At 42.0% G+C, this 20,511-nt stretch overlaps 1 protein-coding gene across 6 annotated transcripts in view; it reads right to left on the reverse strand.

Moving 5' to 3' along the window:
• Window positions 1–14,453, reverse strand: part of LOC120735397 (mitogen-activated protein kinase kinase kinase kinase 4-like) — a 104,795-nt gene extending 90,342 nt beyond the window's left edge. For 3 of the 6 annotated variants that reach the window (XM_040034755.1, XM_040034754.1, XM_040034756.1), the window contains exons 1-2: window positions 14,168–14,452; window positions 13,838–13,903 (exon numbers count right to left, since the gene is read on the reverse strand). In XM_040034755.1, the coding sequence (XP_039890689.1) occupies window positions 13,838–13,903; window positions 14,168–14,224 (123 nt within the window). In that variant the 5' untranslated portion in view covers window positions 14,225–14,452. Of the gene's footprint in view, window positions 1–13,837; window positions 13,904–14,167 lie in introns of all 6 variants that reach the window. The other 3 variants (XM_040034758.1, XM_040034757.1, XM_040034753.1) reach the window with 2 other exon arrangements.
• Between the last annotated feature and the right edge of the window lie 6,058 nt (window positions 14,454–20,511).

Genomic DNA, 20,511 nt, shown 5'->3' on the forward strand with positions numbered 1-20,511 from the left:
TTATGAGTATCCAAACAGAAAAACCAGAATCAGGGCAACTCTAACAGTGTTATTACCACATTGGCATTTACCCATGAGACTGAATATTTTAGAGAATGGCTATTTTTATAAATCCCCAACGACACAGGATTTGAACATAATGTCATTTACTTAAAAACTTCCACAAAAAAGAAGAAAAGCAAAGAATGCCATTTGATGCCTGCTCTATAAAACAAAATGGATCTGCTGTTATCTTTTGTCGAGGAATAAATTTTCCTAAAAGTGATTTTTTTCCTGCAGAATTTCCATCTGGATTTTAGCTTTAGCCCTGTGGTTGTTGAGTTTTAGAGGACGAAGATTGCTGGCAGTTAGGGAAATATGACTGATGTAACACACAGGAAACATTAAGCAAGGTGAAGCTGAAGTAAGCAAGGCTACTAATAACATCTCATCACTTGCCAGTCCTGGCATGTGACATAGTTTATGGGCTGGATCATAGAAAAATGGACTCTTGTGCCTATCGTGTGTGTGTGTGTCAGTGTGACTGTAACTGAGAACAGAGGAACAAACACAGAGGGATATCTGTTCACAACGAGACCTAATCAATCTAATAAACTGCAAAACACCTTCACTCCAAGTCTTACAACAGCCTCCTCACACTGCCAAACAACTGCACCACCTCAGCTTTTAAATTACATTTGGCCTTCTTATCGCTCTCATCCGTAGATACTTAGAGTAAGGAAAACTGAGGCTCACTGACTCTAACGCTGAGAAGAGAAACAACACAGTACAGGCCAAGAGAAGCACATACAAGAGATTAAGTGGATGTTTATCTATTTAAGGCTGGAACAACAATTCGAGTTTGACTGAAAATAATACAAACTAATGAAGGGGTAAAGAAGTTCAAACCCCCTGTAGACAGAGGTGTAACAGAACACTGCAGCAATATATATCAGCAAATAAAACATATTACACTAAGGGAGAGCAGAGGAGGAAGAAAAAGAGGAAGAGGAAGAAAAAGAGGAAGTAAAGATGAAACCTCGTGTCAAACAGGTGGAGATATTTAAACAAAGATTGAAGCTCAGAGTTTACATACCCACATGGAATCTTTTTATATTTAAATATTCAAATTATGCTTTGATTTATTTTTTTTATGTACTAACTGGAACCCGATGCAACCTGTTAATAGCATGCGTGGAGACTGTCCGTCCTCATCCATGCTGAACGTCAGTGAAAATAATAATTGGGGATTTGCCAAACCCTGACTTTCAATTAGACAATGATGCACTCTGAGACGTTATCATATCTATACAAAACTAATTACAAAATAAAAATGTGATTACAGAGAACTTTAAGCCTGGCCAGTAGCTCCATGTCAGATTTCAGTACATGGCAGTTTTCAATCTTTAGTGCTACAGACATTTTGGTCCATACCAAATGCTGCCACGGTGCACTCATTTACAATACAAAGGCTCATTTCTTTTGTTGCTCATTTTTGGAAATGTAGCATCTACAGTTTGACACGGCACACAGGCAGAGCTAATGCTCTGGACAAGCCATCTGTTTGCACTGTCTGCACGCTTGCATCCATCCACCTAGCGCCGCATACACACTGTAGCTGAGTGTATTATATAACAACCTTTCCAGGAGCCAGCAGACACAAAACAAAAAAAAATAAAAGAGGGCTATTTGTTAACTAAGATGGGTTTTTATAGACATGCATAAGTGAGACAAACACAGCTGATGCTACTGTCTGGATTTACATGTGGCATCTCAGACATTTAGCTGAGCCAGAGGAACAAATGGGGAGTTTAAATATAGTTTAATACATCTAATATATCAAAAATCCTCCTCAGAGGCATTCAAATAGGAATCAAAGCAATATTTTACATTGGCAGGCCACTAATGGGTCTATTAATGTCAGTCTGAGTGTATTTGGTTACTCACTTCAGGAATGATGGATTTACCAGTAGACACCCCTCATGCCCTAATTATGGAAGTTTTTTGAAAAATATCTCTGTTCACATGAAAAGCCAAGAAACCAACTCAAGCACTGTCAAGGGCAAGTTAAAGAAACAGGAGGCAATATGACCCTAACCAGGCAGAAATATTGGCCAGTCAAAAGCCTACAAACAATAAAGTGGTAGAGTCTGATGTTTACTGGAGCTGCACACCTTTCATGTTGCAAAATGAAATCTCTGTAAACACAGAAACGGGAGTTGGAAGGAGGGTTTTTTTTTTTCCAGTGATCCAAAACGCTGTTTACGTGTGGACGAAAAGCCAAAACACAGATACAAAGCTTACCCCACCACAGTGCCGCACCACGAGTGTGAACATGGCTCCATTGTGGGGCTCTGCTTAATGTGGACAGCCCACACAATGGGCTGCCCAACAGTGCGGCGCCCAGATGTGCTCTAAATTTCAAACCAGTAGAGGGGCCCACTGTGGACAGCTCACTGTGGACCCACGTGGGCCAAAAGATTGCATCTTTGATGGGTATTTGTCTCGATTTAAAAAGCATCCACACACACAAACAATCCTTTTTTTTCCAGACTAACTGATAACACCACTTCAGCAATTTCAGGTGAATTCCTGAAAAAAGAAACCTTTGCTTTGTGAAAAATATTTTAACAGAAACATATAATATGTACTTAAAAGCACAAAGGGACTGATACACAATTACATCTCAAAAACTGTAACTAAGAGCTGAACAGCAGCAAGTGTAGCCACTTTTTTCTCTTTATCCTGATCAGTCCTAATTCTCTCTCTCTTTCCTCCGTGCCATCTCATGCTGAAGGATTACGAGGTAATCAAGCCAAGGTTTTCCAGTTTTGGGTCAACCAACACGTCGGCCACAATGGTCCCCTGGTTGACTGGTATCAGCAAGTAAGAGGAAATTGACTGAAGGCAGTTACCAATCCTGTGAGGTCAAATGAGTTACGTGCTTGAAATTTTTTTAAAAAACTAATATGATAAAGAACTGAAATTAGTCAGATATTTTACAATGAAGTTCTCTCAACTGATAAATGTAAGAAAATGAGGAAAGGGAAAAAACATTTCAAACTATTTAATATATATTAATATAATAACATTAAATACATAAATAATCCTTTTATTTTTATATTTTGGTCGCATTTTGCTTTAATTTATTGCTTTGTGTTTATATTCTGTGAAGAATCAATTTTTTTAGCACAGGCAGCGATCTCATCTTTCATATTGTTGGTTTTAATGATCAGTTAAACTGCAATCAATGCTGTGCTCAAGAGAACACGCAAAAAAATAAAGATCAATAAAAGCAGTGAGGTAAACTGCGACTAGAGATTCAATCTCCAGCAGAGTTAAAAGTGCCAATCTTGTTCTGGTGACAATGGTGTAAAAAATGAACGCAACAAATGGAAGCAAATGTCATCCATGTCAAAATCTCTTGAAATACAAAAGAAAAAACAAAATCTTTCTGCTGATGGATGAAAGGATCCTCGGAGATTCACCAGCAGAAGCAGTACAGTCACTGCATCAGTCCGCACCAGTGCGAGCATCAAAGAACATGACCCAGATACTGTCTGAGGCTTGTGGCTTATTTTTAGCTTAACTTTAGCTAGCAGGCACGGTTGGCTACTGCTAACAGATTCATTAACAACAGTAGCAGGGTCACCTTTGAGTCGAATAAAAAAAGAAAAGTGCTTCTAAAAGAGAAAGTCACCTACAAGTTGGTGTGTTGAAGCACTTTTGTGAAAACCTTTACACTGAAAGGCTCGGGAGCAGTTCCATCAGCGCTTTAGTGCAACTTCTCCATGAAACACGGTGACACAGTTGGGTTCCTGTTACTGCTATCAGTGGCAGAGCTTCCACTTCTTCTGTCTGGAAAGGTCACAGCAGATAAGCGCAGCTCTGACGGTAAAGAAAGTTCCCCATAGAGAGGTGGCAGGCTTTTGCTGCTTCACTTCCTGTGCTGAGAAAGGTCGCAGCAGACAAGACTAACATTCCAGTTTGAATAGCCGGAAGGCCGGTGAGCCGGCTTTGCATGAGCCTATTCCTTCTGACAGCTTTGTAGTTCCTCCACTTTACAGAGCCGGGGCCCCGGCTATAAATGGCTTTACCCGTACAAGTTATAAAACAAGAGAAATTTAGGAGGTGGGTAATAATAATAATAATAATAATAATAATAATAACGTGCTCCTGATGAAATCTTTTTTTAATAGGTTTAAGCTCATACACCATTATTTCTGTGGATATTCTGAGTCACTGAAATGTAGATATTTATTTTCCAACACATTTAAATATCCAGCCTTTATTAAGGAAGTGGCTTTTGTCAAGATTGAAGATTGTAGTGACGAAAACACACAACAGTGGAAGTTTCCACTTGGATTAATCATCATGTTGAGTTGTTAGATGATAAAAAATTATTTTGTCAGTCAATTATTTGACTTATTTGCAACTTCTCATGGAGAAGTTGCACCAAAGCGCTGATGGATCTGCTCCCACGCCTTTCAGTGTAAAGGTTTTCACAATTATTTTTGGTTTCAGTTTGTCAAATTTGTGGATTTACTGCAGGTCAAGTACTCTGCATACTCATTAGTCACAGTCCTAGTTTGTAGCACTACTGGATAGGGCTGTTCGATATAACGATATATATCGGTTGACGATATAAAAATGTCTATCGTTTCATTTTACGCTATCGTTTGTTTCGTGGTGTCGCAAAATAAACTGTTTACGGCAATATTTTTTCATCATTTTGATGGTCACTGTAGTGGCTATATTAATTTCTTAAAGTTCTCTCTTTCTCTTATATTTAATATAACCACACTACGGACGGACAAGCGCCTGTTTTTATGCGTTGTCGTTAGCAACAACGACGGTAAAACCATCGGCCGTCCGCTTATTTTCCACATAAACCTTTCACGATAAAGCTCAAGATCCTATTGAGACTTTTCAAAATAAACTGAATCACGTGAAAGATTTTGCCGAGTATTTATGGATGAGAAGCAAAAAAATAAACCTTAGCGTTCTAACCAAACGTTGGAACAGGCTTTTCCCCGCAGCACGCTGTGTAATAAATACTCACAAAGAAAACGGCGGCCGTTACAACTTATGTCTAAAAATGTATCGTTTCATGCATCGGTTAAAACACTCGACTCCAGGTACATGACGCCCAGCTGGAAACACTTCACGCAAGTCGAGCTGCCCGAGATTCACAGAATTTACAGAAAATGTAAAATTTTTGTGATTTATATCGTTATCGGACGATAGATGTCTTATATTGGGATATGAGATTTTGGTCATATCGCACAGCCCTACTACTGGATACTACAAGTCAAGATTCATGATATTATTTCAGTCACAGAAAAAGCCAGATACACCAGCTACCTATGAGGTATGGTGATTCAAATGAACTGGGTGTTTTTAATGATTGGGGCGATCGTGGCTCAAGAGTTGGGAGTTCGCCTTGTAATCGGAAGGTTGCCAGTTCGAGCCCCGGCTTGGACAGTCTCAGTCGTTGTGTCCTTGGGCAAGACACTTCACCCGTTGCCTACTGGTGGTGGTCAGAGGGCCCGGTGGCGCCAGTGTCCGGCAGCCTCACCTCTGTCAGTGCGCCCCAGGGCGGCTGTGGCTACAATGTAGCTTGCCATCACCAGTGTGTGAATGTGTGTGTGAATGGGTGGATGACTGGACGTGTAAAGCACTTTGGGGTCCTTAGGGACTAGTAAAAGCGCTATACAAATACAGGCCATTTACCAATTACTTTAAAAACATTTAAAGAAAATCCAATTGTTCTGCAGCTGTGGGCATTACTAAAAGCAGTGGGGCAATATTTAGTATTCAAAAACAGCACTTCAGTCACTTCTTTGAAACAAACTGAACCTCGTGGAAGATGCAGATGCTGATGTAGACTTGCAGCAGGTTGAAGGAAACCTGAAACAGAGCCTGAGTACTTAGACATCCATGTATCTGACAGATCAGCTATGCATTCAGTCATACGCTGAGGTGCATCTCCTCTGAGACACTTGCAGTAATGGTGCTCTACCCAGCAGATGACAGGCAGCTGATAGAGAGCCACACCCAGCTTCACTTTATCAGCAAGGAGAAAAACAAGCATCTTTCCTGTTAGAAAGTCAGGATGAAGACTTGCACAAGAAGTGAAACTGCTTTGACAGGAGGTTTATTATCTGTTCTATCTAAACAGATTTTTTGTTTTACTTTCAGCCGTGAGATGATTTAGTGTTTTATATCACAGTATTGCACATTTTGCAGGCATTACCTTAAACTCCAGAGAGATTTATTATCAAAATGCAACAAATCAAAAAAAGGATTGATTTTTGCAGCTGTTAAAATTGCTGCAACCTGGGAGGGCATCAGGGCTATCACGGACTACAAAAGGAGAACACCATCACCCTCAGCCGACAGTTCTACTCTGGCTGAGGATCTAAATCTCTTTTATGCCCGTTTTGATAGGGAGAACACCGACCCTGTCCTGTCCCCTCTCCCCTCAACCGATCCTGCTCCAGTCCTGAGCACTCATGAGCTGAGGCGTGTGTTCCGGAGCATTAACCCCAGGAAGGCGGCCGGGCCAGATGGAGTGCTGGGCCGGGTGCTAAAAGACTGTGCTGCGGAACTGGCGGACGTCTTCACCTCTATATATAACACCTCGTTGTCCTGTTCACTGGTACCATCCTGTTTCAAAGCAGCAACCATCGTTCCCATCCCAAAACAGTCAAATGTCACATGTCTGAACGATTTCAGACCTGTGGCACTCACCCCCATTCCCGCCAAATGCCTGGAGAGACTGGTCATTAAACACATCAGAGCTGCTTTTCCACCATCCCTGGACTCGCACCAGTTTGCATACAGGGAGAACCGGTCAACCGAGGATGCGATCGCCACAGTGCTGCACACATTACTGAAGCACTTGGAACACAGGAACACCTATGCACGGCTCCTCTTTGTAGACTACAGCTCGGCTTTTAATACCATCCGGCCATACAAACTCCGTCCCAAACTCCACCAACTGGGACTTAACTCCTCTCTGTGCAACTGGATTGTGGACTTCCTCACTAACCGTAGACAGAGTGTCAGAGTGGGTAAGAACACCTCTTCCACCCTTGTGGTCAACACCGGTGCCCCTCAGGGGTGTGTTCTGAGCCCTCTGCTATACACTCTCTACACCCATGACTGTATTTCCTCCTGCGCGTCCAATCTCATTGTTAAGTTTGCCGACGACACTACAGTGCTCGGACTTATATCCAACAACGATGAGACAAACTACAGGACAGAGGTGCAACAACTAAAGTCATGGTGCCACGACAATAACTTGGTCTTAAACACCAAAAAGACCAAGGAGATCATTGTAGACTTCCGGAAGAAGGGTCATAACAACCATCTGCCTCTCTTCATTGGCAGTGAGGCGGTGGAGAGGGTGAGCAGTTTTAAATTCTTGGGGGTAACTGTGACCGAGGACCTGTCCTGGGGCAACCATATCACCTCAGTTGCACGGAAGGCCCAACAGCGCCTCTACTACCTGAGGAGACTGCGGAGCGCACACATTCCCAGATCTCTGATGTTGAACTTCTACAACTGTGCCATCAGCAGCGTTCTGACGTATGGATTTCTAGTGTGGTTCCCCAGCTGCACCAAGGCCGATCAGCAAGCACTCCAGCGGGTGGTGAAAGAAGCTGGCAGAATTATTGGAACAAGTCTGCCAGAGATCAGTAATATCTTCCCCACTCGCTGTCTGAGGAGGGTGCACAGTATCCTGCGGGACCAACATCACCCTGCGCGCCACCTTTTCCATCTGCTGCCCTCAGGGAGAAGGTACAGGTCTATACAGGCCAGAACATCCAGACTGGCCAACAGCCTGTATCCACAGGCTGTGAGGCTCCTGAACTCTCTGCCCCCCTCTCACGGACAATAACCATATCCAACTTCTTAATAGCACTGAACTGGTCTGCATTGGTGCATCATCTTTATTCTCTTTCCCCCCCCTGCCCCCCCCCCCCCCCCTCTTTCTTAAATAGATAACTATCATATCTGATATCATATCTCACAGTACAATAATATTGAATGGGTTGCACTGTTGTACTTTGTCATGTTTCTCAGGTCTTTGTCTGAATTTCTACCAACATTACTTGTCAGGTTCTCATGTTATTGCTAAGGATTGTCTATTGCATTGGAGTCACACTGGGTTAAATATGTACACTTGGGTTTTAAGGGGTATTTATTATTTTCTTCTTTTTTGGGTTGTATGGAAGCCCCAAACGCAATTTCATTGTTCTTGACAATGACAATAAATAAATAAATACTAAATACTAAACCTAACATTTAATCAGATCTAAAGGTGTTATCACATCTACACTTGGTTCTTTTCACTGGCTTCCTGTGAAATAAACCAAATTATAAACAAGTAGCAGCATTCATGATGGTTCCTACTGGGGGATAAATCAATGTTATAACTTTAAATGCGTTTCATCTTTCCCCATAACGTGGTCATGAGATGCAGGTGAAATCGAGATTCGTAGTGCTGATGCTTCTACGTCCAAAAACAGAGTACAGGGAACACTTGGTCTTGTTAGCTGCACAGAATATCTGGCACTGGAGTTCCACTGGTACACTATATATTGGAAGCACTACAGATAAAATCCTCACATACCACTGAAATGGCAGGTTAGAGAACGATGATTACAAAACACTGCACCAGGGTGAGGCGGTACATATTCCACCTCTGATACGAGGAGAACAGCCTGCTGTGCAATCTGGCTTTCATTTTATTCACATCTCTTTCTAATCATTCACTTAGAGTTCAAGTCTTTTTTTAACATAAAAGTCTAATTACCTTAGGTTTTCACTTATTTTCCAATGATCAGCCACAACAATAAAAAATTAAAATAAAATAAATAAATAAATACTTTTTTTTTTTAAACTCACACCTGTCCAACAGTGTGCAGGTCCCCTAAATGCCTTTAAATAAGCTCTGACCCATCGAGGTGGTGGTGATCCATCCTGTGCTGTCTGCTGACACCAGGCTCATGGGCACTGGATCCTCTGAGGTTGGGATGCTGGGCGGGTCTTCCATGGATCGGGCTTGTCCCAGCGTATCCTGCTCCATTTGCATGCTGTATACCTCCTGCAGTTTTTGCAGTATTTTTGAGGCACACTGAGGCGGGGTGTTTAATTTGCTTTTTGATTTATGACTTAAGGTGGCACCTGCATGAATGCCAGGTTTCCCAGCAGAACACGGCACCATAACAAGATGAGCCAAGTTACCCACTGTGCCTGTCGGGCATTTTAATCTTGTGGCCCATCTGTACTTTTTAATGAATACTTAAGGGTGTGTAAAGGCCTTAAAGAGTATAAATTCTAATTGCTCATGTAAAAACTGGATATTTCCAGGCTTTCCACATTTGTGGAAATTATGTTATTTCAACTGATATTTTGTACTCCCTCTAGCATGTTGATAATAAGCTGAACATGATCCACAGTGTGGTCTCCTACTCCACTTTAAATCTCATATTATTGCAGAATTTTTATAAATCTGAAACCTCTGATATACATCGTGTGGATACATGACAGAACAACAGGAACAGGGCTGTGGTTTTTCTAATCTAGCCATCAGAGCACAGCCATCAACTTCTCCTCACTATGCTGATGACTTCCGCTGTTTCACTGCTTCCTCACAAATTTCCATTCACTCTACAAATGAGGTAACAAGCTTCATCTTTGGGGAGTAAAGCCAAAAAGCTTATTCGTTTACTCGACTCGGATACTTTGTTACAACTTTGTAATACGGAGTGAGCCGGTGAGCCTGAAACAGTGAGTAAAGGAAAGAAGCGCAGCGAGACTCAAAGCTCAGAAAGTCATAAATGGGTTAAACCATTTCCTCAGAGAGAGGGGGATTCCCAGCCCCACATGCTGAGTGCAGCCTTACACCGGAGTTTTAAAATTTCCTCCAGCCCCTCTCTTCAGCTTTGATTGAACTTTTCCCTCACCTCCCACTGTTTAAATGGAAACAGAAACACTGTGACCTCTGCATATTCATTTGTTTCTTTTCATGTTTTTTGCAGATGTTTCAGCTTTTCATTTCAAAGAAATCCAGTGAAACCTACACATTACGCTAAACTTGAAACCCCATCGCGTGGAGGCAAGCTTGTCGTCTGGAATGTTCAATTTAATACGTGGCTTGCACAGCGGTGTGAGTGATGCACTGAGGCCCTCGTCTTTATTTTCTACAAGCAAATTAAAACACTTTGGTACCTCAATGGTGAAATCTTCTCTCTTGCGTATTTCATCTTCTCTGTCTTTCTCTCCCCAACCGCTCTACTCCCTCTCCTGTTTTTATTTCTCTGTCCCAACAGCTGTTGTCGGTGCACACAGCTGCAACACTCCTCACTCTGTCATGCTCTGCAGCTACTCGCCAGCCTGGGAAACCTGACCAATCGCCAAGTGTGGAGGATCAAGTGCACATGTGCAGACCCAAACACACACAGGCACACACATGCAGACACACATAGGTTTTTGGGTCAGATGTTAGCGAGGCAGGCAGCGCAGACAAGCACAGGGAAAAAAAGCCTCAACTTCACTCAAACCCTGGTTGGCACACGTAATTATGATTCATTGAATCCTGAGGAACTAAACTCAAAATGTCAAGGTTAATTTGTGCTTCGGTGCATCAGAGCATTTCCAAAACCACTTGTCCCCTGCTCTAATGAAACGTTTACAGCCACCGTCGCCTTCCACTCCCCGCCAACCACAAAGAAACAAACAAAAAAATAATAATTCAAAGTAAATCGAGATCTCATTCAGTCTTGTTTTTCTTGCAGCACCGAAAAAACAAAAACAGCCAAACAAACACACCCACTGTGTATAATTACAAGGAGAAATTTCGCTGCACACACCGAGCGTGCATTTATAGAGGCTCGCCTCAGGGCCGGCCTCGCCATCCACGACTAGAAATTCAAAGTGACGCTCCTCTCAATAAGAGGAATCGCTCGGTGCTGCCAGTGACTTGTGTAATCCCCAAAAGCAAAGATGCAGTAGAGCCTTGTACTCTACTGTGAACACCGATGCCTAACGTACATGTGTAAATACGAGAGGTCAGACGAACATAAGCTCACAATATATGCTTGCATAAGACTGGACTGCCAGTCCTAAGACGTCCTAAGACTGCCCAGCCAATATTATTGGGTGATATTAGCCTTTTGCTGATGTGACCTTATTGACATTTATGATGGCCGATAAATGAAAATTGACAATATATAAATATATGGGAATATTATATTTTATTAAAATCAGGCTTAAGAAACCTTTATTATGGGTCTCCATTCACACTTTAGGACTGTATTCATTAGCAGAGCCAAAGCAAATCTTTGTCCACAGTAACTGTTCCAGATGGACTCTATCAAGGCTTTAACATGATCTCATACCATTGCTACCATATGGAGCATGTTAACCAGCTAGAGATAAACAACATAGCATATATCCATCCATTCTTTTTTTCTACTTATCCACTTCAGGATTGCAGGACCACTAGGTGGTGTGGACAGTATAAAAGATGGACGTGGCTACAATAATGTCACCCACTAGATTCTGAGGTTCCAACTGAAGCCTTGAGATAAGCATTTCTTTATCTTAGTAGCCGATTGGCTAGTGACTGACAACTTATAGCCAATGAGCAGGCAGTCCTTAATTTTAAAACACAGGCTTGACCAAGAGTTATAAAATAGACTTATTCCGTTCAATTTGAAATGAGTGACTGAGCCCATAAATTCAGAAACATTTATGGAGGTCAAGTAAAAAGATATTTTCCCGCAGACATCTACAGGACCAGAAGTCCTTTTTTGCAACCACAGCTATCGCCATATAGTGGGCCTTGCAGGTTTAAGGCACTTACGCACCGACTTCATTTTTGCGATAGGGAGGCAACCTCCATTTTTTATACTGTCTACGATTGGAGAACATATTTATGTATAACTTTAATCTATTTTCAATCTTCTTCATGTCACGATTTCTAGCACATGTTACAACCTCCATAACAACAGTACTAAACATATTATGAGGCTGATGTAACTCTTTTTTAAAGTCTTTTTGGGCACCAAAATAAAGGCAAACCCTAAAAATGTAGTTTTGTCATTCGAGATCTTGCCGCTATCCAGTTCAAAAACACTGGCTGACAGCTGCAGTCATACTTAAATGACGGAATTACCCCCTCCCTCTGTGTACTGTCCAAAAACAATTCTGTCATCCAAATTAAATCACGATTTAATGCTTAGTAAGAGCTGATTAAGCTAGCTGACTGTATTAAACCCCTGCCTAGCTTACCTTATGCATAGCAGCCCCGAACTTTTCCCAGACATTCACCCATCAGACTATAACCTCCTAGTTCTCTACTCTAAAATCTGTGTGACGTCCAGATGCGCAGATTTAAGAACAGTTCATGTGATAAGACTGGTTTGTTCACAGCTAGCAAGTAAAGTCATGCCTCCTGCACGTACCAGAGAGGCAACACACTTAAATTAACGGTGTACTTGCAGCACTGAAATCACAGCACCGGCACGCACTCCTCCCACTGTGTGCGACATGTAAGAAAGAACAACTTCAGACAATGTCATGTGTGTTCACGTGTGAAAAGAGCTCGACAAAACCTAAAGTCAGTTTCAATTAATCCTACAAAAAAACCTGGTGGAGAGAGCATGTGCACCACAAATCTCAGTCAAGGTGTTTGTTGTTCAGTGAAATTCAGTTGGAGTTATTCCAAAAGGATTTGGGCTGGGCCAATGCCATTGCTAGAATGCATCACAGAAGGGGGAAGGAAAAAAAAACGCACAAACATACACATACGGGGACTATTTTCTAGCTTCAGGAACATAAGAGTGGATCGCAGATTTGACTTGCAATTTGTGCTACACAAGTGTCAGATGTTGCAAATGACTGCAGGTCACAGCCACCCCAGCCTTACCTGCTTTGTGTTTTACATGATATTCATGTGACATATTTTGAAAACAAACCACAGCAACATTCAGAAATGCAAAAGCTTTATATGATACAAAGCTGCATGTGTGTGAGACGCTATTTTCCAGGAGCCAGCTCAACAGAAGCTCTGGCAGATCCATCAGCTGTAACCCATTCCTCCTTTTTTCCCTGTGCTCTCAGCTTTGCCAAATAACAACAACAGGGTGATGTCGCTGCTCTGCTGCTCATCTCTGCCAGGCTATGGAGGTGGAAAACTGGGCTGCAAGAGTACCAGGTCTCCGTCAAATGCCTTTTCCGCTAAGTGTGATGGGATGAACAGGCCTACCTCCTCCCCCCTCCCATTAATGCAGCACAGGGCCGCTCCAGCAGAAAGGCCTGCCGGGCAACGGTGTGCACAAATGCGCAATGAAACACCGCCCACCCAATGGCGCACAAGTCGGTCAGCGTGGTGAAGCCTGTCATGCACGGATTGGGTCGGCCCTGTCAGTGCGAGGCAACGCGTGCACTGTGCAAGGAATATTTCACTGGGGTGTGGATGAGGAGAGGAGGAGAAGAGGGAGGAGGGATCTCTTCAGGACCAAAATAGGCCTAACGTTACCGGGATGATGTTAGCATCGTTGAATAACATTAAGATGAAATAATTAAAATAAATAAATGGATGTAAAGCAGAGAGAGGTCAAAACGCTATCAGAGATAATCCAGTCCAGACCGCACTGGTCCCAAGTGAAGGAGAGGAGGGGGTAATGTTATAAAAACGTGTTCCTGAGACCGTGAGAGAGGAAAAAATACATAAATGCATGTTTGTGCTCCAGTTTCCGCCGCCAGTTTGTTCTCAGATGGTGCTTAAACACACACACACACACACACACACACACTGAGAGAGATGGAGGCTCAGACCAACCTTGTAGACTTGTCCATATGTACCATTTCCGACCACTTCCACCAGCTCGAAAATCCCAGCAGGATCCTGGATTTAAAAGAAAAAGACAAACAGCAGAAGCGGATTAATTGATTCCCCGTAGCAATTACAAGCGGGTTCGTTCGATGCAGGAGCCGGCTGCGCCCGGTTCGCTTCTCATGCCAGCGGATATAGACAAAGAAAAGCTGCCGTAGGGCTGTGTCAACAACAGCACTGCCTCGCTGTGTGATTGTATTTTTTTGTTAAAAAAAAAATCAGAGGGAGAAAGAGGGTAAACGCGAGCGTGAAAATGTCACTGTGAAGCACACTCACCCTCAGGGATGCCAGGTCTATGTCCACCAGACTTTTAGCCGGAGAGTCGTTCGCCATTTTCGTTTAAAAAAGGTGGTAAATTAGCGGAATAACGGCGTGTTTTAGTCTCCTTCAGGCGGACGGCGTGTGTCTCATCCTCGGGTAGTTTTAATTTTAATCCCCTTACTAATATTTTCAACCCAAGGCGCGTTTTTTTTTCTCGCTATAGTCCCAGACAGAAGCTCCGCTGCTGCTGCTACATACCGACCAAGTGCCGGACCGCTGCCTGCTGCTCTCTCTCTCTCTCTCTCTCTCTCTATTCTCCGCCCTCTCTCTCGCAGTCAGTCCCTATGTCTCTCTGCCTCTCTTTCTCCTCATTCCCCGCCCCTTTATCCCAGGGACAGCACTAGATTTTCTGGGGCCTGGAACCAAAGTCACCCCATCCTCACCACCCCGAAGTATTTCTGCACATGCGCATTCACACAAGTGGTTCAACAATATATAGCAGTTACAAACACAACCCACCTCTTAGGATTACTTATTTCTTCTTCTTCACCACGCCTACCTTATTAAACATTAGCGCTGGAGCACTGCCTGATTTAAATCTCTGCAGGAAATGCCGTGGTGACTTACAACGTAAATGGAAATGCCTTTTAACCTTGCGCCATATGCTTCCTCGTAAATCCGACGTGCACCTCCTGAGAAAAAACTAGATGTGAAAAAACATTTTAGTTGTTAGTTTAGCTTCTGACATATGCATTGCATGCAATAATACTTAAATTGTTATAAAACAAAACAAAATAAAACAGAAACATTTTTAAACAATAAAAACTAAGCAAGAAATCGACTCTGGAAACTCACTGATACCAACCAAATAAAAACCAAAATTCAAATGAAATAAAAATAACTAGAAAATACAAAACTAAAATAACTCTTGTGTATATTCAAGATTGCTAGAATGAGGATGCAGTTGATACTAGCATGGCTGATAACCGTTATTGCTATGCAGAAGCTAGCGCGCAGCTATCAAGTCAGTAGACACAAACTAATCACACATGGTTAGTCCATTTAAGCAGACATAGCCCCATCCTGCATATTTATATTGCTTCTGGCTACTTTGTCCTCTTAACAAAGATGGGGTTATAGTTGTAACATGACTTGAGCAATAATTGAAATCTAACCATGTAAGATGTTTAAAGGGAAACTATCTCTCTGGCATCAACCAGATAGTTTGTTACACAGAACCTACTAACTCCCCTTTGACACTGTTTATAAAAAGGGCCAATATTAACACGTCATCAATGACTATAATGGGTTAAGGCACAGTCCTAGCTGCCAGTAGTCCGTCATGCAAAACATAGCTTTTTGGACCCTTGTGCGAAAAGCAACAACTAATCAGAGCAATCAGATAAATGACAAATCTAGTCAGTAGTTACAATGTAAGTAATTGTAAATGCGTACCTATTGGGAAGTCCTGTTTCATTTAGTAGTTTATTGCCTTCACGCAAACAGTTTTCCTACTTTCTTCTTTTCTTCCAGCTTTTGTTTGTATCCTCCCATTTCTCAGACAGGGATACAGGACAATTAGAGCATGTGAAATGGAAACAGTGATAAATATTTCAGTACTGCTGTCACTGCTCTGCAGACGAGCTGCATTATTTCCTGCTGCCATCCCTCTTACAGTACCTGTCAGCAGCCATGTCGCTTGTTAGCTGCATACTGATAACATATCACATCACGATGATATCAGCATCCTCTTTTACAAGTCATGTTGTATAATTTGTTCTCCAGCATCCCTCTAGACTAATGCTGGATGTGATGTGGATACTAATGTCTGAAGTAAAGGTCTGCTGGTTTACGGCTTCAGTCCTGAAATGGGTCAACTCAACAATTGATATTACCATGAAAAATGCACTAGAGACAATAAAGAGAAAAACATCCTGTTTGTGGTAGTTCTCTGGGTGAAAATGCACTGCTGGTGGTGAGTGGTTGGACTGCTTCAAGCTAATAGTAAAGCAAAATTAACTCAAACAACCACCCACCACAATCAGTGTATGCCGAAGAGCATCTCTGAATGCACAAGACGTCAAACCTTGAAGGAGATGGGCTACAGCAGCAGAAGGCCGCACTTGGTGCCACTCTTGCCAGCTAAGAACAGGAAACTGAGGCTACACCAAAACAAAAATGCAGCCAGGTTAGTTTTAGTTTCTGCTGTGACATTTGGATGGTGGGTGTAAACAACATGAAACCATGGATCCATCCTGCTTTGAGGTCATCAGAAAAGGAAGCAGATGATGGTCTAATGGTGTGGAGGATATTCTCTTTGCACACTTTTGGCCCCTTAATACCAGGAGAGCATCGTTTAAAGGTGATGACCTGTCTGAGTATTATTGGTGATCACGTCCATCCACTTTTTATCACTATGTACTCCTCTGAGGGCTGCGTCCAGTGGGATAATGTGCCATGTCACAAAGCCCAGATAATCTAACTGATTTCATGAACAAGACAGAGAGTTCACTGTAGTCAAATGGCCTGAAAAATGACTAGATGTCAATCCAACACAGCACATTTACACATTCACTCATTATAAGTTATATGTGATAAATAATTATAAGTATAAGTTTACCATTTAGCACTTGGAAGAACACACTAGTAGGCTGAAACTTAATGACAAAACTTGGTAGATGCACTGTTGTGTCTTCACGAGCCATAAAACAGAGTCCCAATAATGACAATTTCATTTGCAAGTTTGGATGAGACAATTCAAACTTTTTGTATTTTTAAATTGTAGCACTCTATTTACATCTGTTGTTTTTATCCATCAGCAGCTCGTCAGTCAGGTCAGTTTCCTGATTCTTGTTCTGCAATTTGTCCCCAGTCTGTTTTCTGCAGCGAATTCACTTTGTCTGTTTGTTTGTTATTTTTGTTCTCTTTTCTATATCCATGTCCATCCCTATGCTACAGTTTTACATTTCTCTGGTAATCCAGATGCTAAAGCTTTGCCTTGCTCACTTTGAACTGTCAATCCATGTACACCAAAAAAAAAAAGGAAAACAAAGAAAAAAAGAACATCAGTTAGCCCACATGAAACTAAACCACAGGAATCTGGAGTACAAGTTAACATATACAAACATACCTTCAGTATCACGTTTTCCATTGTGAAAAGGGGCACTTTAAATAAAAAAGCAAAAAACACAACTTTGATTGCATCATTATAAGAAAATGAGATTCACAGATTTTTACAACAATTACATTTGGGGGGGGAAAGGACTACATGGGAAGGAACATAATGGAGTAGCAAGGACAAAGTATGAAGACATCAGAAGGCAAGAATTGGGTCATATGAGCTGCTGTTTCACATCCTGTTGGGGATAAAAATAATTTTGCACTGTGCCCTAAAACTTATGGTCTTGCCCGCTTGATTGAGTCTTTCCTTTGAAGGTGATGAAGGGGGATGACCCAAAGACATCAAAGTATCAACCGCTGGGTGTGCCCTGCTTTCATGTGTTATCTATAGAAGGGATATTTTGGAGATTCCAGGCTGGACATGTAAATTAGGCTGCTTAGTTTATTCTAGACCTGGAAAATATACTCAGACTCTTCATGAGCCTGCCCAGAGTGACTCATGGAGGGCACCACTCAGTGTTTGCTGAAGCTCGGCTCCTCAGTGTTTGCCCATTTGCAAGTATTTTCTTTTCGGCTTTCTCTCTTAGGTTTTCATAATGCATGTTTATCTCAGATGGTTCTTCACCAAAGAGCTTGTCAGATCACATCAAAGACGTGTGTCTGTGTGCTTTTTTAGCAATCGCTTCTCACAAGGTAATTTTCCATGTGTCAGGTTACTCATCTGTATCATCTGTATCTGAGTTTTGTCTTGCTACGCAACATAATGATGAAATCAAAAACAGCGCCGTGGAGGGGAAGTCAGAAGGAGAAGTTTCTAACGACGCGCACGACCGGGCTGAACCTGAAATAACAAACAATACCATTTAATCCCTGTGACAAACACACCCACTGCCACTGATCCACACCTTGGAGGTGGAGGAAGTGGCTTTTGTCACTGGACATTCATGTTTGTATTTCTAATGTCATCAGATGGTACTCACACACAGTGACTCAACAACCGTGGCTGTTAATCAGGTCAAACAGGGACTAAGAGCTGGATTACAGAAAAGGCTTTGATCCAGATATTTTCCTTTTGTGTGTGTATGTCGCTTTTTAAAAGATCTAAGTTTTAGCCTGAACAGTTTTAACTGTTCAGAAAGTAAAAATGGTTTATAAGATGAGAATAAGAGTAAGAACAAATTGCAATTGTAAGCAGGTTTTCCAAGTTTTATTATAGGGTGAGGCATAACCATGAGTCCATTCACGGAGCGTTAGCTATTAAATATCTTTAACACCAATCATCACACTGATATTTTTAAACTTGTCTGTTACACATTATGTACATAATGGCACACACAAACGTCTGGTTTGCTAGCTTTGTGGGAACCTCCCATTGGCATAATGCTTTCCCTACCCTAACCCTAATAATCAAAGATGAATGCCTAACCCTGACTCCTACCCTAAACCTAACCATAACCCGGATGGGTCAAACACTGAGCTAACACTCTGCTTGTGTTTGATCTACCACAGCTTCCTCCTTCATCCTCTGTGCCGTTGAAGTTGTGATGTGTAACTGCATGTCAGCATGTCGATGAAGCTGAATTTGCAAGATTTGCCATTTCGTTGCATTCAATGGTAAAAGCAGGATTGACAGTGACTAGTTTTACATCAGCCTAGGCCTCAGTCCCATTGATTACCTGAAGCAGGACATGTAACTGTTGGCAATGCTAGTATGGCTTCCCACCACTAAAGGCCTGTTGGTGTATGAATGAAAAAGATGGCCGGGGTGGGAAGAAAAAACACCTCGTGCTCTTTGAACCTAGAAAACAGGAGGCAGAAATTACATATCTGGACAAATATCACTAGGCTAAGCATATTTATGTTTTCTGACAGAGAACAGGGGGAACAGCTAATTTTCTTCTAAAATGCTGCACTTTATTTTTCCTTTAAAGGAATCACTATGTGTGTGTTCAGTCTCTGTATGATGTTTCTTATGTGCACTTTTGATCCCTTTGTCCTGAAGATGGCACAAGAGAAAGACTGAAGATGAAGTTCATCCACATCTCTTGAAAATACCAAAATCTGTGTGCATACTGTGGTTATTTGTGTGGTTGTAAACAATGCTGTTTATCAGATGGCAGTGCTGTCATGATGCTTTTGCAATGTTGACAACACGCACTTTGTGTTACATCAAAGACGTGTCAGAACATGATGGATGTTCTACATGGATGTGATGATGATGCTACCATATTCTTCTGCCTCCTCTCAGCTGGAGGCCTGTATGAACTCAATGCACCCATGATTCAGCTCACCTGCTATCTTCCAACAAACACTGCCCCCCTGTGGCGCACAGCTGCTAGAGCCAAGCCCATCCACAATTCATTTTGCCCAGTGACAGTCACATCGTACAGACTATATAAATAAAACACCAGTGGAGCCTAAGAGGAGAATGAAACAGGTAGATGCTTGTTGTTTGGATTGAGTGAGCCAAATCTGCAGTCTCACTGAGGGAGGAGGATGTGGATGTGGATCTGGATGTGTCAGGCCTCGTTCCCTGTTACAACTAGAAACGGGGATTCTCAGGAACCTACTGGGATAAAGTATAGATAAACTACACCCTCTAAGGTTTTAAATATCAGGGCATAATACAAAAATGATCTTGTTCGTAGGAGTTGAAATTAGGTCATCTTCATATGAACAAGAGCACATGTCATATTACCTCATGTCATTTATTTAACAAAAAAATGAACCAAGATGCAAAGGCAGTGTGTGAAAAACTAAGCACATCCCAGGAGCCAATGTAGAGCCACCTTTAAAGGCAAAAACTTGAAATGTTCTTAATGACTTGTGAATTGTGGAAGAATTTTGGATTCTGGATTTAGTTAAGAATCAGTAAGTGCATCCTGCAGATGCACAAAGAACTTCAGGACAGAAGTCTTGAGGTTTGATCAGATGCGACTTTGCAAACATTAGTTGTGCTGCCACCTATTTAGAGAGAAGAGGCTTTCTTTTGGCAATCTTTCCAAAAAAGCCATACTTGTTCAGTCTTTTTCCTAATTGTACTGCCATAAACTTTAACATGCAAACTGCAGAGGCCTGTAGAGTCTGAGATTCTGGGCAGCGCTTCTGTGTTTTGCAGTTTCTCTAAGCATTGCATGATCTGACATTGGGGTGAAGTTGCCGGGATGCCCACTCCTGGGAAGGTGGTCAAACATCTTCAATGGTTTCAATTTTATTCATTCATAAATAATTTTTCTCTT

The sequence above is a fragment of the Simochromis diagramma genome, unplaced genomic scaffold (genome assembly GCF_900408965.1).
Source record: "Simochromis diagramma unplaced genomic scaffold, fSimDia1.1 OVJJ01000091.1, whole genome shotgun sequence".
NCBI lineage: Eukaryota > Metazoa > Chordata > Actinopteri > Cichliformes > Cichlidae > Simochromis > Simochromis diagramma.